Here is a 19835-nt window from a genome sequence, read left to right on the forward strand (position 1 = left end):
TGGATCAGTACGGATTATACAAGGTTCAAGGGAAAGTCGATGCAGTCGTTAATACCTCAAGACTAGAGAACTTCCAACAACTCCGTACTTTCTTAGGGCGGGTGAACTCTACCACAAGTTCCTGTCAAACCTTGCCACCACTCTCATCCACTTAATGGACTATTAGAACAAAGCAAGCGCTGGAACTGGACCACAGAGTGCGAGGAGGTCTTCGTCTCTTTAAAAAGCTCACTACATCATATTTGGTGCTTACCCTCTCTGATCCAGAACGACCGCTGAGACTAGCATGAGACGCTTAACTGGTCGGAATTGGGGCAGTTCTATCGCATATCATAAAGACGGCTCAGAACGACCCATAGCCTTTGCGTCACGTTTTTTAATTACCCCTAGATTGATAAAGCAGCCTTAGCCTTGGTTTGGAGAGTCAAGAAATTCCAGCTGTACCTGTTTGGTCGTCACTTTACATTTGTAACAGATCAAGAGCCCCTGACCTCAATCTTTAATCCCAAGAAAGGAATACAGGCAATAACAGTTGCTTGCCTGCAATGCTACGCTTTATTCCTAGCAGGGTTCGAGTGCATTATTGAATATAAGAACACCACCCAACATAGAAATGCAGACGGGTTAACACACCCACCTTTGAAGAAAGCTTGCAAAAAGGAAGTAATTGAACCAGTGGAGATTTTTCAAATGTCACAGATAGAAGTGCTGCCAGTCAATGCAAATATGATCCGTCAAGCAACTCAGAGAAATCCGATTTTGTTAAGTGTGGAAGAATATACGAAGCAAGGGTGGCCATCGGTCAGTGAGAAGGAGCTGGGACCATTTCAGAGAAGGAAAAACGAGCTCACCATACAGACAGGAGGACGGGTACCTTATGTGGGTTCACGAGTAATAATCCCACCAAAGTACCTGGCAAAATAGTTAGTGAAACTCCATCAGGGTCACCTTGGAATTGTCAAAAATGAAGGCGTTGGCCAGGAGCTACATGTGGTGGCCAGGAATGGACAAAAGCAATCGAACTAGCAGCAAAAGGATGCACTGTCAACTTACCTAGAACAATCCTAAGACTGCCCCACTTCATTCACTGTAATGGCCAGCACGTCCCTGGCAGTGCATCCACATTGACTTTGCGGGATCATTCTTAGGAGCAATGTTTCTGATTGTTATGGACGCACATTCTAAACGGCCCGAAGCAGTACCGAAGACCACCACAAGCACCACCAGAACAATCGAGGAACTGATAGAGCTGTTCGCTACATACGGCTTGACAGAACAGCTTGTTAGCAATAATAGCCCCCAATTCACAGCAGATGAATTTAGGACATTCATGGGAAGAAATGGCATCAAACACATAAGGTCAGTTCCGTACCATTCAGCTACCAATGGAATAGATGAACGTTTTGCACAGGTATTCAAGCAAGGTCTCGTGCGACACTGACTGAGAAGAAATCCATCTCTTGGAAGCTGTCCAACTTCCTCCTGACCTACAGAACAACACTGCATGCAGTGACTGGAGAGACTGGAGCTCTGCTACTCATGGAAAGAAATGCCAGCACAGAAACGAGTGGAGGAAAACAGCAAGATCAAGTAAGGCAGTCAAGTCACAGCCTTGCCCGCAAGCTGGATATAGGCCAAACAGTCGTTGCCCGAGACTACCGAGCCGGAAACAGGTGGGTTCCCGGAGTCATCATGGCACAATCTGGACCCTTGTCCTATGAAGTCGGAGTACAGTATGGCGACGACATGTTGATCAAATCAGAGAATCTGCAATAACTCCCAACTTTGACAAGGAACACTGCACCCCGAAACTAAGTTCAATCGGCAAGCAGTGTTGGGAATGAAGAACTACCGACCCCTACTACAAGTGGCGTTGAGGAAACATCGACCACTGACAAAGATGTGAACAATACTCCTGAAAACCCTCCTTTCAGCAAGAGAAAGATCATGGTTAGCAGCCTAGCAACACCGCCATGTAGGCGTTATTCCTACGGCTGCGGAAGCCACTAGAGAGACTAGACTTATGATTAAACTGAACTTGTGCCTTATTATTTGATTGTGATTTTTTGGGGGAGGAATGTTATACCGCACATGTTGTTGCCACTATATGCGCACTCATGCTGGTGCGCTCCTTGTTGTATCGAACCGAACGTTTGATTTCAACCAGTGTTGTGTTTGTACACGAAGTCTGATATACTCCACGAGACACCACATTGTGAAGCGCGAGCAGGTACTGAATCGGAGTCACTTTCTGATTTAGTATTCAAACAACACATAGAAACGCCCGATAGTAATGGAACTTGACATCTAACCGGTTTTAATTTGGTAGTATTGTTGGTGATCTTTGAGTGATTTCATCATTTTGGTGAAGTCACAAAAAAAACTACTGAATCAAATCCTAAAGAAAGGCTTCGCTCTATATTTTAAGAGCCACGGCAGTTTATTCAAAAGGAATGGAGCATTATCAAGCGAAACTGTGGAATTACTTCCCAACGACATAAACACGTCGAGGATGAAAGAACCGTGGCCACATTTTATAGTCGTATGGTTTATTTTTCTCTCACTTACTCAAGCAAGATGTAAATATCTTCGAAAGAGAAACACTCGCTCAGTAGGTACGTTCAATCACAAACGTAAACTTGAATATCAATATCCATACAGGAATGGTGTATATTTCCGAAGGTTAACCAAGGCAGCGCGACATGTGCAAGGAAATACGGCAGAATTTTATAGTAATATAAATCAGAGATCTAAGCGACGCAAAAGGCATCGACCAGTGAAGGCAATTCACATATGGGGAACTGCACCTTTTAAGACAGTGTTACAAAATCTTCTAAGGCTGAACAATAATAATAATAATAATAATAATATACAAAAACAACGAGGAGCTGTAGAGAGATTATTTCTTTCCGTTCAACCCCAAAAATTGCAGCTTTTGAGCACTGTAGGTAACTCTCCTTTCCTTGGACAAGTAGGACTTTATTTACATCGAATTTCCACTTTTCATCCAGCTGGACATTTCCATGTAGCTCCTGATGGTATACATCTCCAGGAAGGACCACCCGCAGTGTCCTATGTACCAGGCCCAGTGCGATTTGCACCTCCAACAATGCCTGTTCCTTCTGAAACGTTTTTTCCCCTCCATGAAAAAAGCCCTATTCATATGCAGGAATCGGGCCCTGTTCATGATTTTCCGCCAGTTGATGAAGTTCCCTCTATTAAGGAGATATCTCCTATGCATGAGATGGAGCCAGATAATGTTATGGCCCCATTGAATGACGATGGCCCTGATCGCGAAATAGCCCCCATGCGTGAGATGGAAGCTGCTCGAGATATGCCTCCAATTTCGGAGCTCGATCCAACGTCTCAGTCATTTGATAAGAGCTTAAATATCGCTCCAAACTTTGAACCTCCGAATGCTATGTTTGCACCACAATTTCCATGGATGGCTGGGAAACTTCAAGAAGAGGTTAATAGACACGTAAACAAGGGTAAGCTGTTATAATAAGATAATAAGTTGAATATTTAGGCATTCGAATCCGGCTTCATCTTGGTTACCTTACTAATTTTTTTTTCGACTTATTTTACGGATATTTCTCCTAGAGAAACAAATTTGATAAATCTTTGAGAAAATTACAGTTACGCAAAGAACAGAAATGACTTTGAACGACGTAGATGACTCCAGATGGGATATATTAAGATAAATGTATGTCAGCTTTGTCAAGAGGGAGCGTGGAATTCAAACTTTATTATGTTCACAAGAACTTAAGAAATAACGACCTGGTAAAACGGAAAAATTCCCCATGGGTTTAAAGTCCGAACGAAAACATTTTTAAAATCACTGTCTATATTTTCAGGTATTTCCAAGGCCAGATGTAGTCCGAATCCGTGCAAAAACGATGGCAGGTGCACAGCATTCGAGAAGCACTACGAGTGTGCTTGCCCCATAGGATTTATGGGAAAGAACTGCGAAGGTGAGATAAACAAGCATTTCCAGGGAACCTTGCCACTTACATCTGGCTATCTAATAGGGGTTTTCGTTGCAGCTTGATTAAATGTCATCGCATTGTGTTTATAATAGGAAAGTCATTTCATTTGAAATTAGAAAATAGTGACGCAGTAAAACCTCCATTTCGAGTAGCAGGTGGAAATATGATTAACAAGACCGTGTCTGCAGTTGTCATTGGGCATTAATTTAAGGAGTTAAACCAAATATAGTTGTGTGTTAATGTAGAATCCTAATCATCCAAAACATCTGAACATGATTTGTAACTATTTTTTGCAGTCGTTAACTACTGTCTTCCTAACCCGTGCAAAAATGAGGGGAACTGTTACGCAACCACGACTGGTTACCATTGCACATGCGTCAAGGGATTTAGAGGACCAGACTGTGACAGTAAGTGCAAACTCGAGTGTAATTTCAAAATTTTTTGCAAGTAGTGAACGTTTGCATAAACAAACATATTTTTTTTGTATAGTAGTATTTCTGTTTGTGTATTTAATAGAAGTAAAGAGTTTGAACGATTCAAATATTTAGCTCATAGCTACCGGTGCTTCTTCGGTTCCTTTGTAGTGGGTAAGATTGCTGGTTTATTGCACGATCGAATTGTTTGTCTCTGATGCGCCGTAGCAAGCGCGTTGGACTTTTGATCGGGCGGTCGGAAAAACGAAGGGTGGGTGGTTCGACGTTAGGTTGGGCTCTGCAATACTTTGTAGCAAGTAAATAACTTAGCTCCACATTGTATCTTTTCACCCAGTGTACAAATAGTTACCGACAACATACTGATTAGGTAACTATTCGATGGACTAGCATCCTACTACTTCAGGTTGTAGAAAACGAGTTAAGCTTCGGCCATGCGAACCACTTGGATCCCTAATTAACTTTACCTTGCTTTTTTAGGTCATAAAACAAGAAGAAGTAGAATAAAAGATTTTTGAAGCTTCGCGGGACTTAACTAATCGCACAGTAAGCCCCAAAATGGTTTTGAAACTTCAACTGGATTTGCATTCATGATCTTTACCGGTACAAACGCTCTTCTCCCATGGGGTCTGGTATCCCTATAAACCTACACAAAGAAGTGACTGCGCATGCAACGTGGGAATGCACTCAACAGACCCGGTACTATGGCACCCTTCGCTCGGTCACATGAAAATTATAGTACTTATCAAAAGAGAAAATAATACCCTGGGAAAACTAAAACTAAACAAAACCAATAATCGGCTAAATTGTTCTAAAGTACGTAATTGGTACGTAAATGATGGAAAAAAAGGAAATGATTGCAAAAGATATCTTCATGTTCAAAATCTCCCGACTTGAACCATAAGGAAAGCATGGAGGATAGAAAGGAGAATTGCTTGTTGATACTGGGACTTGAAGCACCGATATAAAAAAGTGTCATAAATTTTATGTCCTATGCAATACTTAACAATTATTCTATGAGCTCGCGTTGGATATGAGATGATAGATACCATGTCCAACAAGAAACGTTTGAGTATCAAAAACACCCAACAAATATTTCTAGATCGGGCTGATTTCGCTATGCAAGAACAGCCAAAAACAATTGGTCTCTATATCTCGGACATGGTGTAAATGGCTCATAAAGTCAACTGATCAAAACTCTGGAATTGCATTATCCAGTGATCATGCTTTTAATAATACAGATTACTAACATGCGCTCCAGTTTCAAAAAAACTACTGCTTGGTCTATTAGAAGAAGCAGAAACAAATTCGATTCACCACGGACGACATATACCAGTCAAAATAAATAGTTACTAATGAATTTACTGATCATGAAGAAATATCTGTTGTTTGCTCACGTGGGATGTCGTATATCGCTATAGCAAGTACAAAAGGTTCCGCGCCATGGTTTATGTAACGATTCTAAGAACTATTGAAAATTGTTCTTAATTTTTGTCAACGACTAGCTATTATATTTCAAAAAGAAAAAAAAAACCAGTAATCGATAAAGCTATGTATGACTGAGATATTGACAACTTCCATATATAAGGCCAGTCTTAAGAAAGCACAATAAAATTGACGGATTTAACTCAGTTTTGCTACTTTAGTGAGAGTTAGACTTAAGCTATTTTCAATATTATAAAACAAAAAAAGTCATTCCACTTAACTCATTTATCTATATCCCACTATCTCCATCGAGCGTATCAACGGACGACTTGCTTCACTAATGACTTATTTGTCGCTGCTTCTACAAACATATTTGGAATGTGTGAATTTAAAGATAATATAATAAAGCGACGTTTATAATGAGTTATTGACTTTTTCTATTAAAGAAAATGAGTAATCCCTTGCCAGGCACTCCTCAATGGACACATTCAGTGCTGTTGCTCGTGATTCCAGAATACATAAGTCGATCAACGCTACACAGCACAAACGGTTATTGATTATTGTAAGTAATAATAAAGATGCCATTCATGGAGGAGGACAATGTGTAAATTCACACTGATGCATCACCCCAATAAACTAATTGTTAGTAATAAAAACTGGTTTGCAAAGATTACCGAACCGAAAACCAGTAAACTTGTTCCGACCTGATAAATTTCGATTTGCACCATTAAAGTGCATCGGAAGTGGCACATTTCAATTTAGTGAACCGCGAGCAGGTACTGAATCGGAGTCACTTTCTGATTTAGTATTCAAACACCACATAGAAACGCCCGATAGTAATGGAACTTGACATCTAACCGGTCTTCATTTGGTAGTATATTGTTGGTAATCTCTAAGTGATGTCATCATTTTGGTGAAGTCACAAAAAACCAAACTACTGAATCAAATCCTAAAGAAAGGCCTCGTTTTATATTTGAAGAACCACGGCAGTTTATTCAAAAGGAATGGAATAATATCAAGCAAAACTGTGGAATTATTTCCCAAGGACATAAACACGTCGAGGATGAAAGAACTGTGGCCACATTTTATAGTCGTATGGTTTATTTTTCTCTCACTTACTCAAGCAAGATATAAATATCTTCGAAAGAGAAACACCCGCTCAGTAGATACATTTAATCACAAACGTAAACTTGAATATCAATATCCATACAGGGATGGTATATATTTCCGAAGGTTAACCAAGGCAGCGCGACATGTGCGAAGAAATACGACAGAATTTTATACTAATATAACTCAGAGATCTAAGCGTGGAAATAGCGACGCCGAGCATAAGGGGAAATTGGGCCAAATGGTCTCACACGATTCTACTTTATTACCACAACCTGCGAAACCTCTCCGTGTAGTTGCAACTTCGGCTGTTATTAAAAACCGACGCAAAAAGCCTCGACCACTGAAGGCAATTCACATATGGGGACCTACGCCTTTTAAGACAGTGTTACAAAATCTTCAGAGGCTGAATAATAATATACAAAAACAACGAGGAGCTGTAAAGAGATTATTTCTTCCAGTTCAGCTACAACGAATGCAACTTTTGAGCGCTCTAGGTAAATCTCCTTTCCCTGGACCAGTAGGACCTTATTTACATCGATTTAACACTTTTAATCCAGCTGAACATTTCCATGTAGCTCCTGATGATATTCATCTCCAGGAAGGGCCACCCACAGTGCCCCATATGCCACGTCCAATGCAGTTTGCACCTCCAAGAATGCCTGTTTCCTCTGAAACATTTGTTCCCTTTCATGATCAAGGCCCTCTGCATATGCAAGAATCGGGCCCTGTTCATGATTTTCCGCCAGTTGATGAAGTTCCCTCTATTAAGGAGATATCTCCTATGCATGAGATGGAAGCAGATAATGTTATGGCACCATTGAAATATGACGATGGCCCTGATCGTGAAATAGCCCCCATGCGTGAGATGGAAGCTGCTCGAGATATGCCTCGTATTTCCGAGCTCGATCCAACGTCTCAGTCATTTGACAAGAACTTAAACATCGCTCCAAACTTTGAACCTCCGAATGCTATGTATGCACCACCATTTCCGTGGATGGCTGGGGAACTTCAAGAAGAGGTTAATAGGCACGTTAAAAAGGGTTAGTTGTTGTAATGAGATAATGAGTTGAATATTTAGGCCTTCGAATCCGGCGGTACAGGGTCACCTTGTGTATTCATTTTCTACCTATTTTAGGGATATTTCTCTTTGAGAAATTTAATTTAATAAATCATAGAGAAAATGACAGTTACACAAAGAACAGAAATGACTTTGAACGATGTAGATGACTCCAGGTGGCATATATAAAGATAAATGTATGTCAGCTAGACATAAGTCAAACGTAAAAGAGGGAGCTTGGAATTCAAACGTTATTATGTTCACAAGAACTTAAAAGGCGACCTGGCAAAACGGAAAAATTTTCTAGCGACGATTTGGCGTGAAAACGTAGTTTTGGATTGTAACGTGGATTTTAATTATTGGAAAACTAAAAAACGATGAAATAATTCCTTGATGTAAGAACAAGAATTCAACCTGCTACTTTTAAACAGTCTTAGCGGTACCACGACCGAATGCAATTCCAATTTAATTGCTACAGTTTAAATACTCTGAAGTTGAAGTTTAAAGCTGAGCAATTGGGTTTCTGTTCTCCATGGGTCCAAAGTCCAAAAGAAAACACGTTTTAAATCACTGTCTATGTTTTCAGGTATTTCCAAGGCCAGATGTAGTCCGAACCCGTGCAAAAACGATGGCCGGTGCACAGCGTTTGAGAAACACTACGAGTGTGGTTGCCCCTTAGGATTTATGGGAAAGAACTGCGAGGGTAAGATAAACAAGCATTGTCAGGGAACATTGCCACGTACGTCTTGTTATCTTATAGAGCTTTCCCTCGCAGCCTAATTAAATTTCATCGCATTTATAATGTACCAAAATAGCTACACCATACGAGTGATGCATTTTGTTTTCAATAGGAAAATCATTTCATTTAAAATGAGAAAATAGTTAGGGCAGTAAAACCTCCATTTCGAGTAGCAGGTGGAAACGTGATCTAGAAGACTGTGTCTGCAGTTGTGGGTATCAATTTCAGGAGTTAAACCAGATATAGTTGTGTGTTTATGTAGAATCCTAACCATCCAAAACATCTAAACATGATTCATAACTATTTCACACAGATGTTAATCACTGTCTTCCTAACCCGTGCAAAAATGAGGGGAACTGTTACGCAACCACGGCTGGTTACCATTGCACATGCGTCAAGGGATTCAAAGGACCAAACTGTGACAGTAAGTGCACACTCGAGGGGTAGTTAAAAAAAAATTGTAATAGAAGTGGACGATTGCCAGGATACAATTTGTATAAAAAAAGATGAAAAGAAAGGGGACAATAAGTCCTATACTATAAAAACAGAAATTTTTAATTTGAGATAACTTTAATAATACTAAAGAGTTTGCACTATTCAAATATTTAGTCCATAGCGACCACTGCTTCTTCGGCTACTTTGTAGTGGATAGGATGCTGGTTTAGCACACGATCGAATTTTAATATTTATTTCTCTGATGAGTGATGGTTAGCACGTCAGACTTTCGATTAAGCGGTCGGAAAAGCGAAGGTCGGTGGTTCGAGGTTAGGTTGGGCTCTGCATTACTGTGTGACACTGCCTCTCTTCAGGCACTCAGGTATACAAATGGTTACCGACAACATACTGCTGAGGTAACTATTCGATGGACTAGCATCCCATGATTAGGAGCAGAATTATTGTCAGTTATTTCAGGCTGCACAAAGTGGGCTTAGCTCCAGCCATGTGGACCACTTAGGCCCGTAGTTTGACTTCACTTTGACTTTTTAGGTCATAAAAGAAAATTTTTGGAGCTTAGCGGGACTTGAGTTGTCCTGAGTATGCTCCAAATAGATTTGACACCTTAAAACAACACCGGTGCAAATGCTCTTCTCCCATGGGTCTGGCATCCGTATAGAGTGTTTTCTCATGACGTCACGGCGGCCATGTTGGTGTCCTAAAACAAAGAAATGGCGGCCATGTTGGTGTCCCAAACTAAACCTCTGGGAATTGCACTCTATTTTTATGCAAATACTTTCTTTTGTTTCAGTGAACCAATATGGCCGGTAGTCACGTGAGTGAAAACGCTCTATACAGCTGTTTTGACAAACGTCGTCCAAAAAAGCCTACGCAACAATGCCGAAAGGCAGTCTGGGAAATACCCAATAAATTTCGATAAAAGCTCAGACTGCATAATGGCTTGACCGTACATACTTAAGATGAGTGGCAGTGAAGTTTATTGGGTATTTCCCAGACTACCTTTCGGCATTGTCGCGTATGCTTTTACGCTTGTTTTGGACACCCTTTGACGAAACAGCTGTTTACACCTACGCAGAGAACTACCTGCGACGTGTAAATACACCCAACAGACCCGGTACTATGGCACCCGTCGCTCGTCCTCTTGAATATTAACCTCTTACTAACCGAGCGCGAGGGCCGTACTGGGGAATATTGGCCCGAGGTCGTGGCAGTACGGACCGAGCGCAGCGAGGTCCGTATAAAACGACCGAGGACCAAAATTCCCCAGTACGGCTCGAGCAAGCTAGGTTAGTAAGTAGTTTATTATATGGCACTCGGAGCAAACTTGTTTATTTTAAAAAACGCACTTCCGGTCACTTGAATTCAAAGGTTTTCCGTCGTGACGTGTTTTTGATGACGCGAGCAACCCAAAAAGAACAAGCTACGGTGCCACGAGGATAACATGAAAACAAATTTACTGAACGTTTACATGTTTATAGAAAAGACTTCAAGAACGATTTGTAGCGGAATTTGACGAAAATCTTAACAGCTGCGGTTTGTTTTTTAAACTCACAAAAGGGTTTCTTCGATCCCAGAAAATTTACTAGCGCATCACAAAGTACGTATCAAGAAAATGTTGCTGTGAAAATCATTTTCAACTTTAAAAGAAGTAGCATTAAGTCAATTGTCCTCCTCGCTCTCATCTCTGGCTCGGAAACCCAAGTGTAGGGATAAAAACCACCACACAGTTTTTTGGAGTGCAACTGGATTGGAGTCGCCGAATTCTCCTGCCTCAAAAAGAGCATCTTCTTCGTTTTCGTCAATCGCCCGAGCGGCTTGCAGCTCGTTTCTTCTGTCGTGCTCGCGAACTAGTGACTTGTGCTTCGCAGCTAGAACTCTTCTCGATTTTTAAACTCATTATCCTTTAGTATGTTGAATGGATATTTCTTCTCAGAGAAGTATCGCTGTATATATTGCGCTGAAAACTGGAAAATGTTGCTGGCTCGTATTCACCATTTTTCCTGCGTACGTTCATAAAAAAAAAAAAAAATTGACAAAAGTTGATCAAGCTCGGACGAAGGTAGGCTTTCAATTGTTTGACTATTCAAGCCATTAGTTCAATAAAACGGAGTAGAGTGTTCATATCAGTAGACTTCTTCCTTTTGTGTTTTCACTTTTCTGTTTGTTTATAAAATCCTCAATGGCTTCCTCTGCTCTCGCAGATGTCTGCTTCAGAGGTTTCTAGATCTTCGGGATAGTAAAATTTGCTTTGTAAATGATATTCTTCTTCGTCCATGTTGGAATCAGTCTTTTGGGTAGTTTCTTTGCGAAGAATGAAAGTATTTTCAGGTTTTCTTTTCGCAGTTTTAGCTGCAAATATTCAAATTTGCCGCTTGTCATAAAAATACACGGCTTATGACCATTTCCATGGAAACGGTCCGTATGGTAAAATCCCGACCAGGAAAAAGCCAATCAGAACGCGCGGATTTACCTCAAGACTGCCTTGCCATATAATAATAGTGCTTATTAAAAGAGAAAAGAATGCCTCGAGAAAACTAAAACTAAACAAAAACAATAATCGGCTAAATTATTATAAGTAAATGTTATTATTTCAGAGTTAATGTCATTGTAAACCTAGCAAGACTTTTTAAACGTAATTTTTTTTTTCATATACACAGTGTCTAGCAAATGCATTCCAAGTCCATGTAAAAATGGAGGGACATGCGCAGAGGATGGAAACTCGTACAAGTGTTTGTGTCTTCCTGGATTTAAAGGCAGCGATTGTGAAGGTAACCTGTCACATCACGAATGATGATTAACCGTTATCAACCTCATGGTACTGCCGTCTGGTGTTTTTTGTGAATCCAAATCATGGAACGTCAATTTTGAGAATTTTGTGTAAGATAAGCAATACAGGTAGATAAACGTAACGCATACACAATCGTAGTTATTTATTTTATACACGACGGGTTGTTTTCCCCTGTTAAAATGAATTTTTTAATCAAAGCAGCGTCTTATTACTGGGTTTCTAAGTAAATAGGAACGTTACACATCTACTCTTTATTCATCACCACATAATACATGAAAAGTAGTTATTATTGACAAAAAAAAGAGAAAAAAGAAAAGCAATAGTGTAATTGTAACAGAGAATAGAAAAAAATAGTCCAACTCATACTTAGCCCTTAACATTAAGCAAATCGACGGAAGTTTTCTATGGTCTCTACTCTTACAGAGCATAAAATTACGTCATTTAATGCTCAAAACTCAAGTCTAGCTGGGGTTAGCTGGTCAACTGCCAAGTTTGAACATTTTATGGCGTCCTTTTGTGGTCTATAAGAGTATAGATCTTAGAAAACTGCCATTGGTGCAAGAGGGATAAAAGGCACAAAATGATCAAACTTACCACGCGAAAAATCAAAAGCAAACTTCTTCACCGCAATCAATCGAGGTGAATGGCAAGCACATGGCCTGCGTGGTAACACGATCCCCGCAAAACCCGGGAGGGAGATTCGCATAATCACAATTGACTCCTCCCCAAGCTCCAGTACTACTCTTCTCTAATGACCCCAAGCATGAAAGAGAAGACATAAAAATCCAATTTGCAGGCAAGTATCTTAATATTATTTTTTTTTTACAATAACATGGAAAAAGAGCGAGTGGAATGGAGAGTAGAGTGTGCCCGTGTGGATTTGACTGATTGGTCATTTTACAGAGGATGCCAAAGAAATGTACTAAAATTTATACATAGTGCAGAGCCATTGTTCTGCTTGGTCTGAAATTCTAGTTGCCGTCGACATCGTGTTTTCGTAATGCACTTTTCACTATAACCTGACTGTCTGGTACTTTAATTTCCAACGCACGCACGAACGAAATGAATTGCAATCAACTCTGATCTGTGTACTAGTTTTACAATGAGCATCATAGAATTGTTATTAATTTATTAATTAAGATATTGTGCGACTACAACTTGCTAATTCAGTCCATCTGCAAGAAAGTGTAATAAACGATATTTATTTATTTATTATTTATAACTCTCGCCTTGCTATTATGGACACCACGATAATACGGACAGCAACTAAATCCCCGGAAAAAATACATTAGAGACGTTTGGCTAACATAAATTTCCACTTTTACGGGATCTTGCTATTAAGGAAACTAACCCGCGGTCCCGAGGGTGTCCGCAATAAAGGGAATTGACTGTGTTAGTTTTTTCCTTTGGCAGCTGCTGACCACTGCGCCAACGGCAACCCTTGCAAAAACGGAGGAACCTGCCTGAACGGAGAGAGATCATTTGAATGCAGATGTCTACCGGGCTTTAATGGCGCGGACTGTGGAGGTATATATAAACAATAGCCTCCATTTGGCGCAAAAATATGCTCAGATATTTGTCCGCGGACATTATCTGTTCCGAGAAGCGAACAGTTTTCCGAGAGCGAAGCTCGAGGAAAACTGTGAGCTTCGAGGAGCAGATAATGTCCAGAGACAAATATCTGAGCATATTTTTAAAGCCAAATGGAGGCTATTGTGGTTATTATCCTTCAAATATTTTTCGCAATATGTAGCTACGAGCTTGAGTGTTTGAACATTTCGTTTAAGAACAGTTTACCGTCAAAAACGTTTAGAGCGTATGTTGTTTTCTGACACTGCTTTATCGACCAGCAGGTTTATCTCTCCTTCTGTCACAAAAGCAAACCGTTCCCCCATCTTGACATTAATTTTAATTGCAAACTTGAAGCGCCTTGAAGTTTTTGAAATTGGGGAATATCACTTGGGGAATATCATCGGATATTCCCCAGTTTTAGCTGGGGTATATTCCGTCACGTGAGGCGTTTAGACCAATCGCGCACGGGCGAAAATATTTGATGGATTATAAGTCGATTTATCTAATTCGTCCATATTACTGATACTGTAGCTTTTTCTTTTTTTCCGTTTCAGTTAACACCAGAACAGTGGCCTCGCGAAACTATCCATTTTAAACTCTAGGATACGGATCTGTTTTACTACGGGTAGCAAAATTGTGGTTTAGGGTTAGCTTTGCATTTTTTGGAAAATGAAATGACTAAGAGAACAATGAACAAAATATTTGAATGCAACGATTATATATTTTTCCAAGTTCATTTTAAATTATCATTTTGTAAACATAAAACTTTTTTCGTTGAAGATTTGGATGTCTGCTACTCAAGCCCTTGTCAAAATTCCGGAAGTTGTCATAACACCGGTGCGGGGCAGTTTCGGTGTTTCTGTCCAAGTCTATTCAGGGGAATTACTTGTGAAGGTAAGCTAATATTACACACTACTCTAATGAGGAGGACACAGGGGAATACCATCCCAATTTTCAAAGAAAAAGAACAATTTTAAAATGATACATGTTTGTCCAAGTCCTAAGCGTTCAAATTTTACGTTCGAAAATTCAGAAAACGAATAGTTTGCCAAAATGATTTCGTCGTTGAAAAGGCTTAGGAAACAAACAAGACTGTAATATGGGTCAAAGATGAAGTCACTTTCAGTGGCGTATTTTCATTCATATAAATCGAAACAACCTTGCTAAAAACTATTGGAAAGATAACTACAAAGGATCCCATGATAATCTTATTAATCTTTCATCGAAGAAAAAGTCCTATTAATTTAAAATGAAATGATTAGAGGTACTATGCAGGACGTTAATGAAACACAATAGCACTTGAGAGGAAAATAGATGAAAACCTCTGATTTTCAGCGAGACTCATCGGAGGAGTACACAAGTCTTATTGTTCCTGACAAGATATGCCGGTGTGGGAAATTGGTAGTGCTCAGGTTCCTGGCAATTGGCCGTCGGAATGCTATTTCCTCACTTGAAGGCAGATAATGTCAGCGCAAAAGCATATTTTGCAAATTCATTCTAAAGATATTTTAAAAATTGTCTTTTCACGCAGAAAGAATCCCAATTTGCAACTCACAACCTTGTCAAAATGAAGGAACATGCGTGGAGGATGAGCGTGAGGAGGAGGGGTTTCTGTGCAAGTGCTTCAACAAATATCACGGAAAGCGTTGCCAAGGTACGTAACTGACTGTAATTATTTAAAAGGAAAGTGGGTCCGTGTTAAGGCTGGCTCAGCTTAGCAGAGAGGTAACACGAATTTTTGCAGGTCTTCTTTATTCTTAAAGGAACTAGTTCTTCTCTACATCAATTCTATAGTGACAATTCTACAAGTATCACTCAAATCACGCCTTACTTTATAGTGTGCTGTAAACATGTTTACGACTGTAATTCCACTAAGGCCAGATGGTCCCTACGAGAGACAAGAATTGGTTTTGTCAATTACACCAACAGAGGAGAACAACACAACTGTTCTAAGGAAACAGATAAAAAGGGCAACCAAGAGGGTTGATAAAATGGTTGAGTGTTTTGCCTTGATTTCAACTTTGAGGAGGCCCAAGCCAGGGTTAAAGAAAATAGGCAAACCTGTCCACAGCACAACTGTTAACGCTAATCTTTGAACAACAGGAAAATGTCCACCTTTTTAATTTCTCATATACCTGCATGTATACATTTTAGCAATTGTAGGATGATCTTAACGCGAGTAAGCGATTAAAGAACATCAGCGATATCTCAAATTTCAGGCAAATTGCAATTTACCTTAAGGGCTCCATTGCCAATAATTTCTTGGGAGATACGGGTTTCATTGCGTGTTGACTCTAGTAGCAAAACACTAAGAAGGTGATCACTTCTGAAGAAAATCCTACCCTCGGTGCTTGAAGTGAACCAAGATGAGGCGCGCTTTAACTGACTAACCAGTGGGGCGACCGTGCACCAAGTGTTTATTAACATTTGATCCACCTTTTGTTTATTAAATTATTAAGAATCTGAACAAAAAAAAATTAACGGAAGCCAAGAGAAAGAGAAAACAGAGGGGGAAACAAATGTCGATCATATCACTAAACGAAAAGGGCGTCAAAACGGATCTTTCTATGTGTTGCAACGTTTCTGGTAATGGGGATTGAATTTGATGAAACTGCTCTGAGAGAAAGGTTTTCTTATTGTCGTCTCTGAAATATGGCACCTGGGTAGCGAATTCATTGAAATCAGATTAAACCATTATCTTAGGTGAGGCCAAGCAAGGCATTTTTCCAATGCAGACTCAAGAAATATTTTACATTGGCATTGGAAAAAGCCGTTGTTTTGGAGCCGTGCGCAATTGGTAAACTGTATCTTATCTAGAGGAATAAGCCGAATTTTTTTTCACGTTTAGCCAGCAATGAGAGGGATAAACCAACTTGCTAATTCGTACCGGTATAAATGGTAAACGAAATATTCGATCCATATACCATTGGTAAACTGTATCTAATGAGGGGGACTGAGCGAACTGTGGTAACCCCAGGATACATGATAGGAAAAACCAAGGAACTGGCGCATGCATATTTTCCTCGCTCTGAGAAAGTGAGCCGAGAAATAACGTCAAAATACGTTAAATAACTTAACTTGTCTACAGCTGTTAAAGAAAAACAGGCGAACCGAAGTTGCCAATATGCGATCGAGAGGAAACAAGAAACTGATACTTAACAATTATTTCTCGAGCGCACGTTAGATATGCTAATGATCTGGCTTTGCAATGACAACCAGAAGACAGTTTAATGGTATCTATTTCTCGGACATGGTACAATGGCTCATATACCATGGCTGCTTATCCAGCTTTTAATAATTGCATTTTTACCTCGTTCTTTTAACGGTTTGGTTTGGTCTAATAATAAAGGCAGGTTAAGAAAAAGACAAATAACTTTAAACAGCCTACCATAACATTTGAAAGACCAATACAATCTAGAGGGCTTGTTATCGGAAGGATATCTATGTCTTAGATTTGAGGCGCGGTTTTCAGGAGAGACTTACAATGAGCATTTATTACCTTAAAAGATATTATACATCTACCATCGTTCAATCACGAATTTTGTTATTTGATGGAGCACGCGTCTTGTTGAATACGGAATGATACAGTGATAGACAGAAAACGAGACTCGCAGAGCCGAATTAGCTAGAATTGTCTCGTATACAACAACCGCGAGGAAAAAATTGTTTTTTATTAAACGCCAGTACGAAAATACGACTTGTCCACTTCCCATATTGTTAGGTCATGGTGTAATGGTCCATATTTTATAGCATGGCCGCTAAGAAAATCCAAACCCTGGGATTGCATTATATAGCGATCCAGTGTTTTACAATTTGTGGCAGAAGAGTGGGTAGCGAGAATCTACTCATGATCAACCCTGGGCCCAGTTGTTCAAAGCCCGATTAAGCTAATCCTGGGTTAAAGTGAAGTTTGTTTCGAGTTTAATTACTAATCAATAAGGATTTTTCGAAAAGATTTTTGCCCTTCAGTTTAAATGTTGACTTTTCTTTACCATTAGCTAAAATTAGATCTTAAAAACATTTCAGTAACGAGCGAGCTGGAAACCTAGGTTAACTTTTAATTGGGGATTAGCGTTAATCGGCTTTCGAACAACCGGAACCTGGTGTTTAAACTTCAGTAACAATGCATAGAAGTAAAGCTTTTAACTTATACTTTTAAAAGAAGGATAATTTGCGCTCGATTTTAATACATGAAACTTTACTCAGGCTGAACACTTCTCAACTACGACACGATAGAAACCTCAAGCTCATAATCAAATTGTTCAATAGAATATTTGAATGAGTAGAATGTATAATTCTCTTCATTTGTATCCCTTTGATTTTTAGAATTACGCAGTGCTTGTCTCAAAAACCCCTGTTTAAATGAAGGAAAATGCATCGATTTTGACGAGACCTTTAAATGCATTTGTAAAGACGGATTTTCTGGATCAACATGTGAAGGTTTGTTATTCTTGAAGTATTCATTCTATCGCTTCATGTAACTTTGAATTTGCAATTACAGGTCACTCAATTATAAAACTTTGGTGATCCACTTCAGGTGAACAGAATCAGTCAAAAATTTATTTTCTTCTTCTTCCAAGAAACCCCACCCACTCCTTCAAAAATGAAGATTCTTGTAAGGGGTCATTAAAAGAAAATAAATAAATTGGTTAACAATATGCAAATTACAAATAGATAAAAAGAAAGGAAAGAAAACACAATTTCAAACTAAAAATTATTACACTACGTGGAACTACTTGGAATATAATGCATGAAAAGGGTACGGCCCATAGTTTCTTCATGATGAGTTGTACCTTGTCGCTAGGTGTTATATTTTTTCCAATATTTACTTAAAATAACAATGTGGTTCTTGTAATTATTTTGATTCCAGTCAAGGTGGCCTTTGCTCCCCTAGTGTGCCCTGAATGTGACGAACATGCTACTTGCCGCAATGGAAAATGCGTGTGCGAGGCTGGTTACGTTGAAAACGGCAATGTATGTGAAGGTATTTATGAGTCTTCTTCTTTATAGTTACAAAGCGTTGTAGCATAAGATTATTTTTCTAGGCCAGGGATTTGAGCTGAAATCACGGTATTTTAGTAGGTTTTTTTTTGGTGTTGTCGTTGTTTGTTTTCGAAACGATAAGCAAATTAACAATACCAATGTCTTATTTATTTAAACCTTGAGCTTAAACCATGTTAGTATAGTTGAAGCTTTACTACTAGTACTAAGCCCGTACCAGTTCAGTGTGTCAGAATCTTGGTAAGATAAGGCCAAACAAAACACGGAATTTCAGGATTTAATCATGTCAGAGGGGAAACAGGCTGGTTTCATCCGTTCAACTTGTAATTCATTGTAATAACTTACAGTTTAATTCTACTGTGAATAGGCCCTTTCCGAGTTGCTTTGTGCCTCATTTCGAAATCGAGGCTTCGTTCATAGTTTTTACTATAAAAATTCGTATGCCAACAAAACTAATTTTTACATGAAAAGCATTGCGCTTAGCCTCGCTTTCGTAATGACGTTCAAACCAACTCAGAAATGAGCTATGGAAAAGAGAGCACTTTTAAAGTAAATGCAAGAATAAAAGTTACGAAATTAACAGCAGAATGATCTCTACACCAATTGCCACAATTTAACGGCAATAGCTACACGGAACAATAGATTTGTAAATCAGTGCTTATATCGAAATACAGCTTTGTCAAGTAACGTTGTTAGATGAAAGCTTCAATGCTAAGCGACAAAACTTTCAGGTAATATGGGATTCTATGAATAAAAGTTCCTTGCTTGTGCAGTATCGTAGAACCTTTTTATTAAAGGATGACTATGACTAAGTAAACCTGAAAGAACGATTACCCTGGTTCGTGTTCTTAAAAAAGCTCTCGTTTAAACGTATCCCTTGATGTCGCTGGCTTTTTCGTCTACTTGGCTTAGCACAATCAAATAGTCACGTACATGCACGTGTAGCATATGCAAAATAAAAACCTTATGAAACAAGATGGAACATAGAGCAAGTGGTAAATTTATACTTGAACCTGGTTTATAGTTGTCAATCAAATGGCACCCATTCCTTCTGGGAAATTCAAAGTTTTTTTACCAACGTTTCGCAACCCGGCGAGACTAATGTGGAGTTAGCTACCGTATTATCTTTCGGTCTTGTCAAGTAAGCTTCAGGGCCCAGTTGCTCAAAGCATGGTTAGCGCTAACCTAGGTTAAATACCATAACAACCTATAGGTTTTAATACCTTTTAACCAATGGTTAGCGCAAACCATGCTTCGAGCAACTCAG

The 19835-nt window shown here is 39.3% G+C and overlaps 3 protein-coding genes across 4 annotated transcripts in view; all 3 read left to right on the forward strand.

The window, feature by feature from the left end:
• Window positions 1–1153: 1153 nt before the first annotated feature.
• LOC146458640 (uncharacterized) lies at window positions 1154–1776 on the forward strand. The gene is made up of 2 exons (XM_085090499.1): window positions 1154–1359; window positions 1494–1776. Exons 1-2 carry the CDS (start codon window positions 1154–1156, stop codon window positions 1774–1776), a joined length of 489 nt encoding a protein of 162 aa, XP_084946625.1.
• A 442-nt stretch (window positions 1777–2218) lies between these two features.
• Window positions 2219–6394, forward strand: LOC146458641 (uncharacterized). The gene is made up of 5 exons (XM_085090471.1): window positions 2219–2615; window positions 3012–3491; window positions 3858–3974; window positions 4286–4396; window positions 4901–6394. Exons 1-5 carry the CDS (start codon window positions 2513–2515, stop codon window positions 4936–4938), a joined length of 849 nt encoding a protein of 282 aa, XP_084946597.1. The 5' UTR covers window positions 2219–2512; the 3' UTR covers window positions 4939–6394.
• A 279-nt stretch (window positions 6395–6673) lies between these two features.
• LOC146458642 (uncharacterized) overlaps window positions 6674–19835 on the forward strand; it is a 30851-nt gene continuing 17689 nt past the window's right edge. The window contains exons 1-9 of one of the 2 annotated variants that reach the window (XM_085090476.1): window positions 6674–7995; window positions 8599–8715; window positions 9065–9175; window positions 11865–11975; window positions 13409–13522; window positions 14348–14461; window positions 15099–15221; window positions 17894–18007; window positions 18438–18551. In XM_085090476.1, coding sequence (XP_084946602.1) covers window positions 6909–7995; window positions 8599–8715; window positions 9065–9175; window positions 11865–11975; window positions 13409–13522; window positions 14348–14461; window positions 15099–15221; window positions 17894–18007; window positions 18438–18551 — 2005 coding nt within the window. In that variant the 5' untranslated portion in view covers window positions 6674–6908. The remainder of the gene's footprint in view (window positions 7996–8598; window positions 8716–9064; window positions 9176–11864; window positions 11976–13408; window positions 13523–14347; window positions 14462–15098; window positions 15222–17893; window positions 18008–18437; window positions 18552–19835) is intronic. The other variant, XM_085090475.1, reaches the window with a different exon arrangement.

This window comes from Pavona decussata, unplaced genomic scaffold, assembly GCF_977016875.1.
Source record: "Pavona decussata unplaced genomic scaffold, jaPavDecu1.1 SCAFFOLD_232, whole genome shotgun sequence".
NCBI lineage: Eukaryota > Metazoa > Cnidaria > Anthozoa > Scleractinia > Agariciidae > Pavona > Pavona decussata.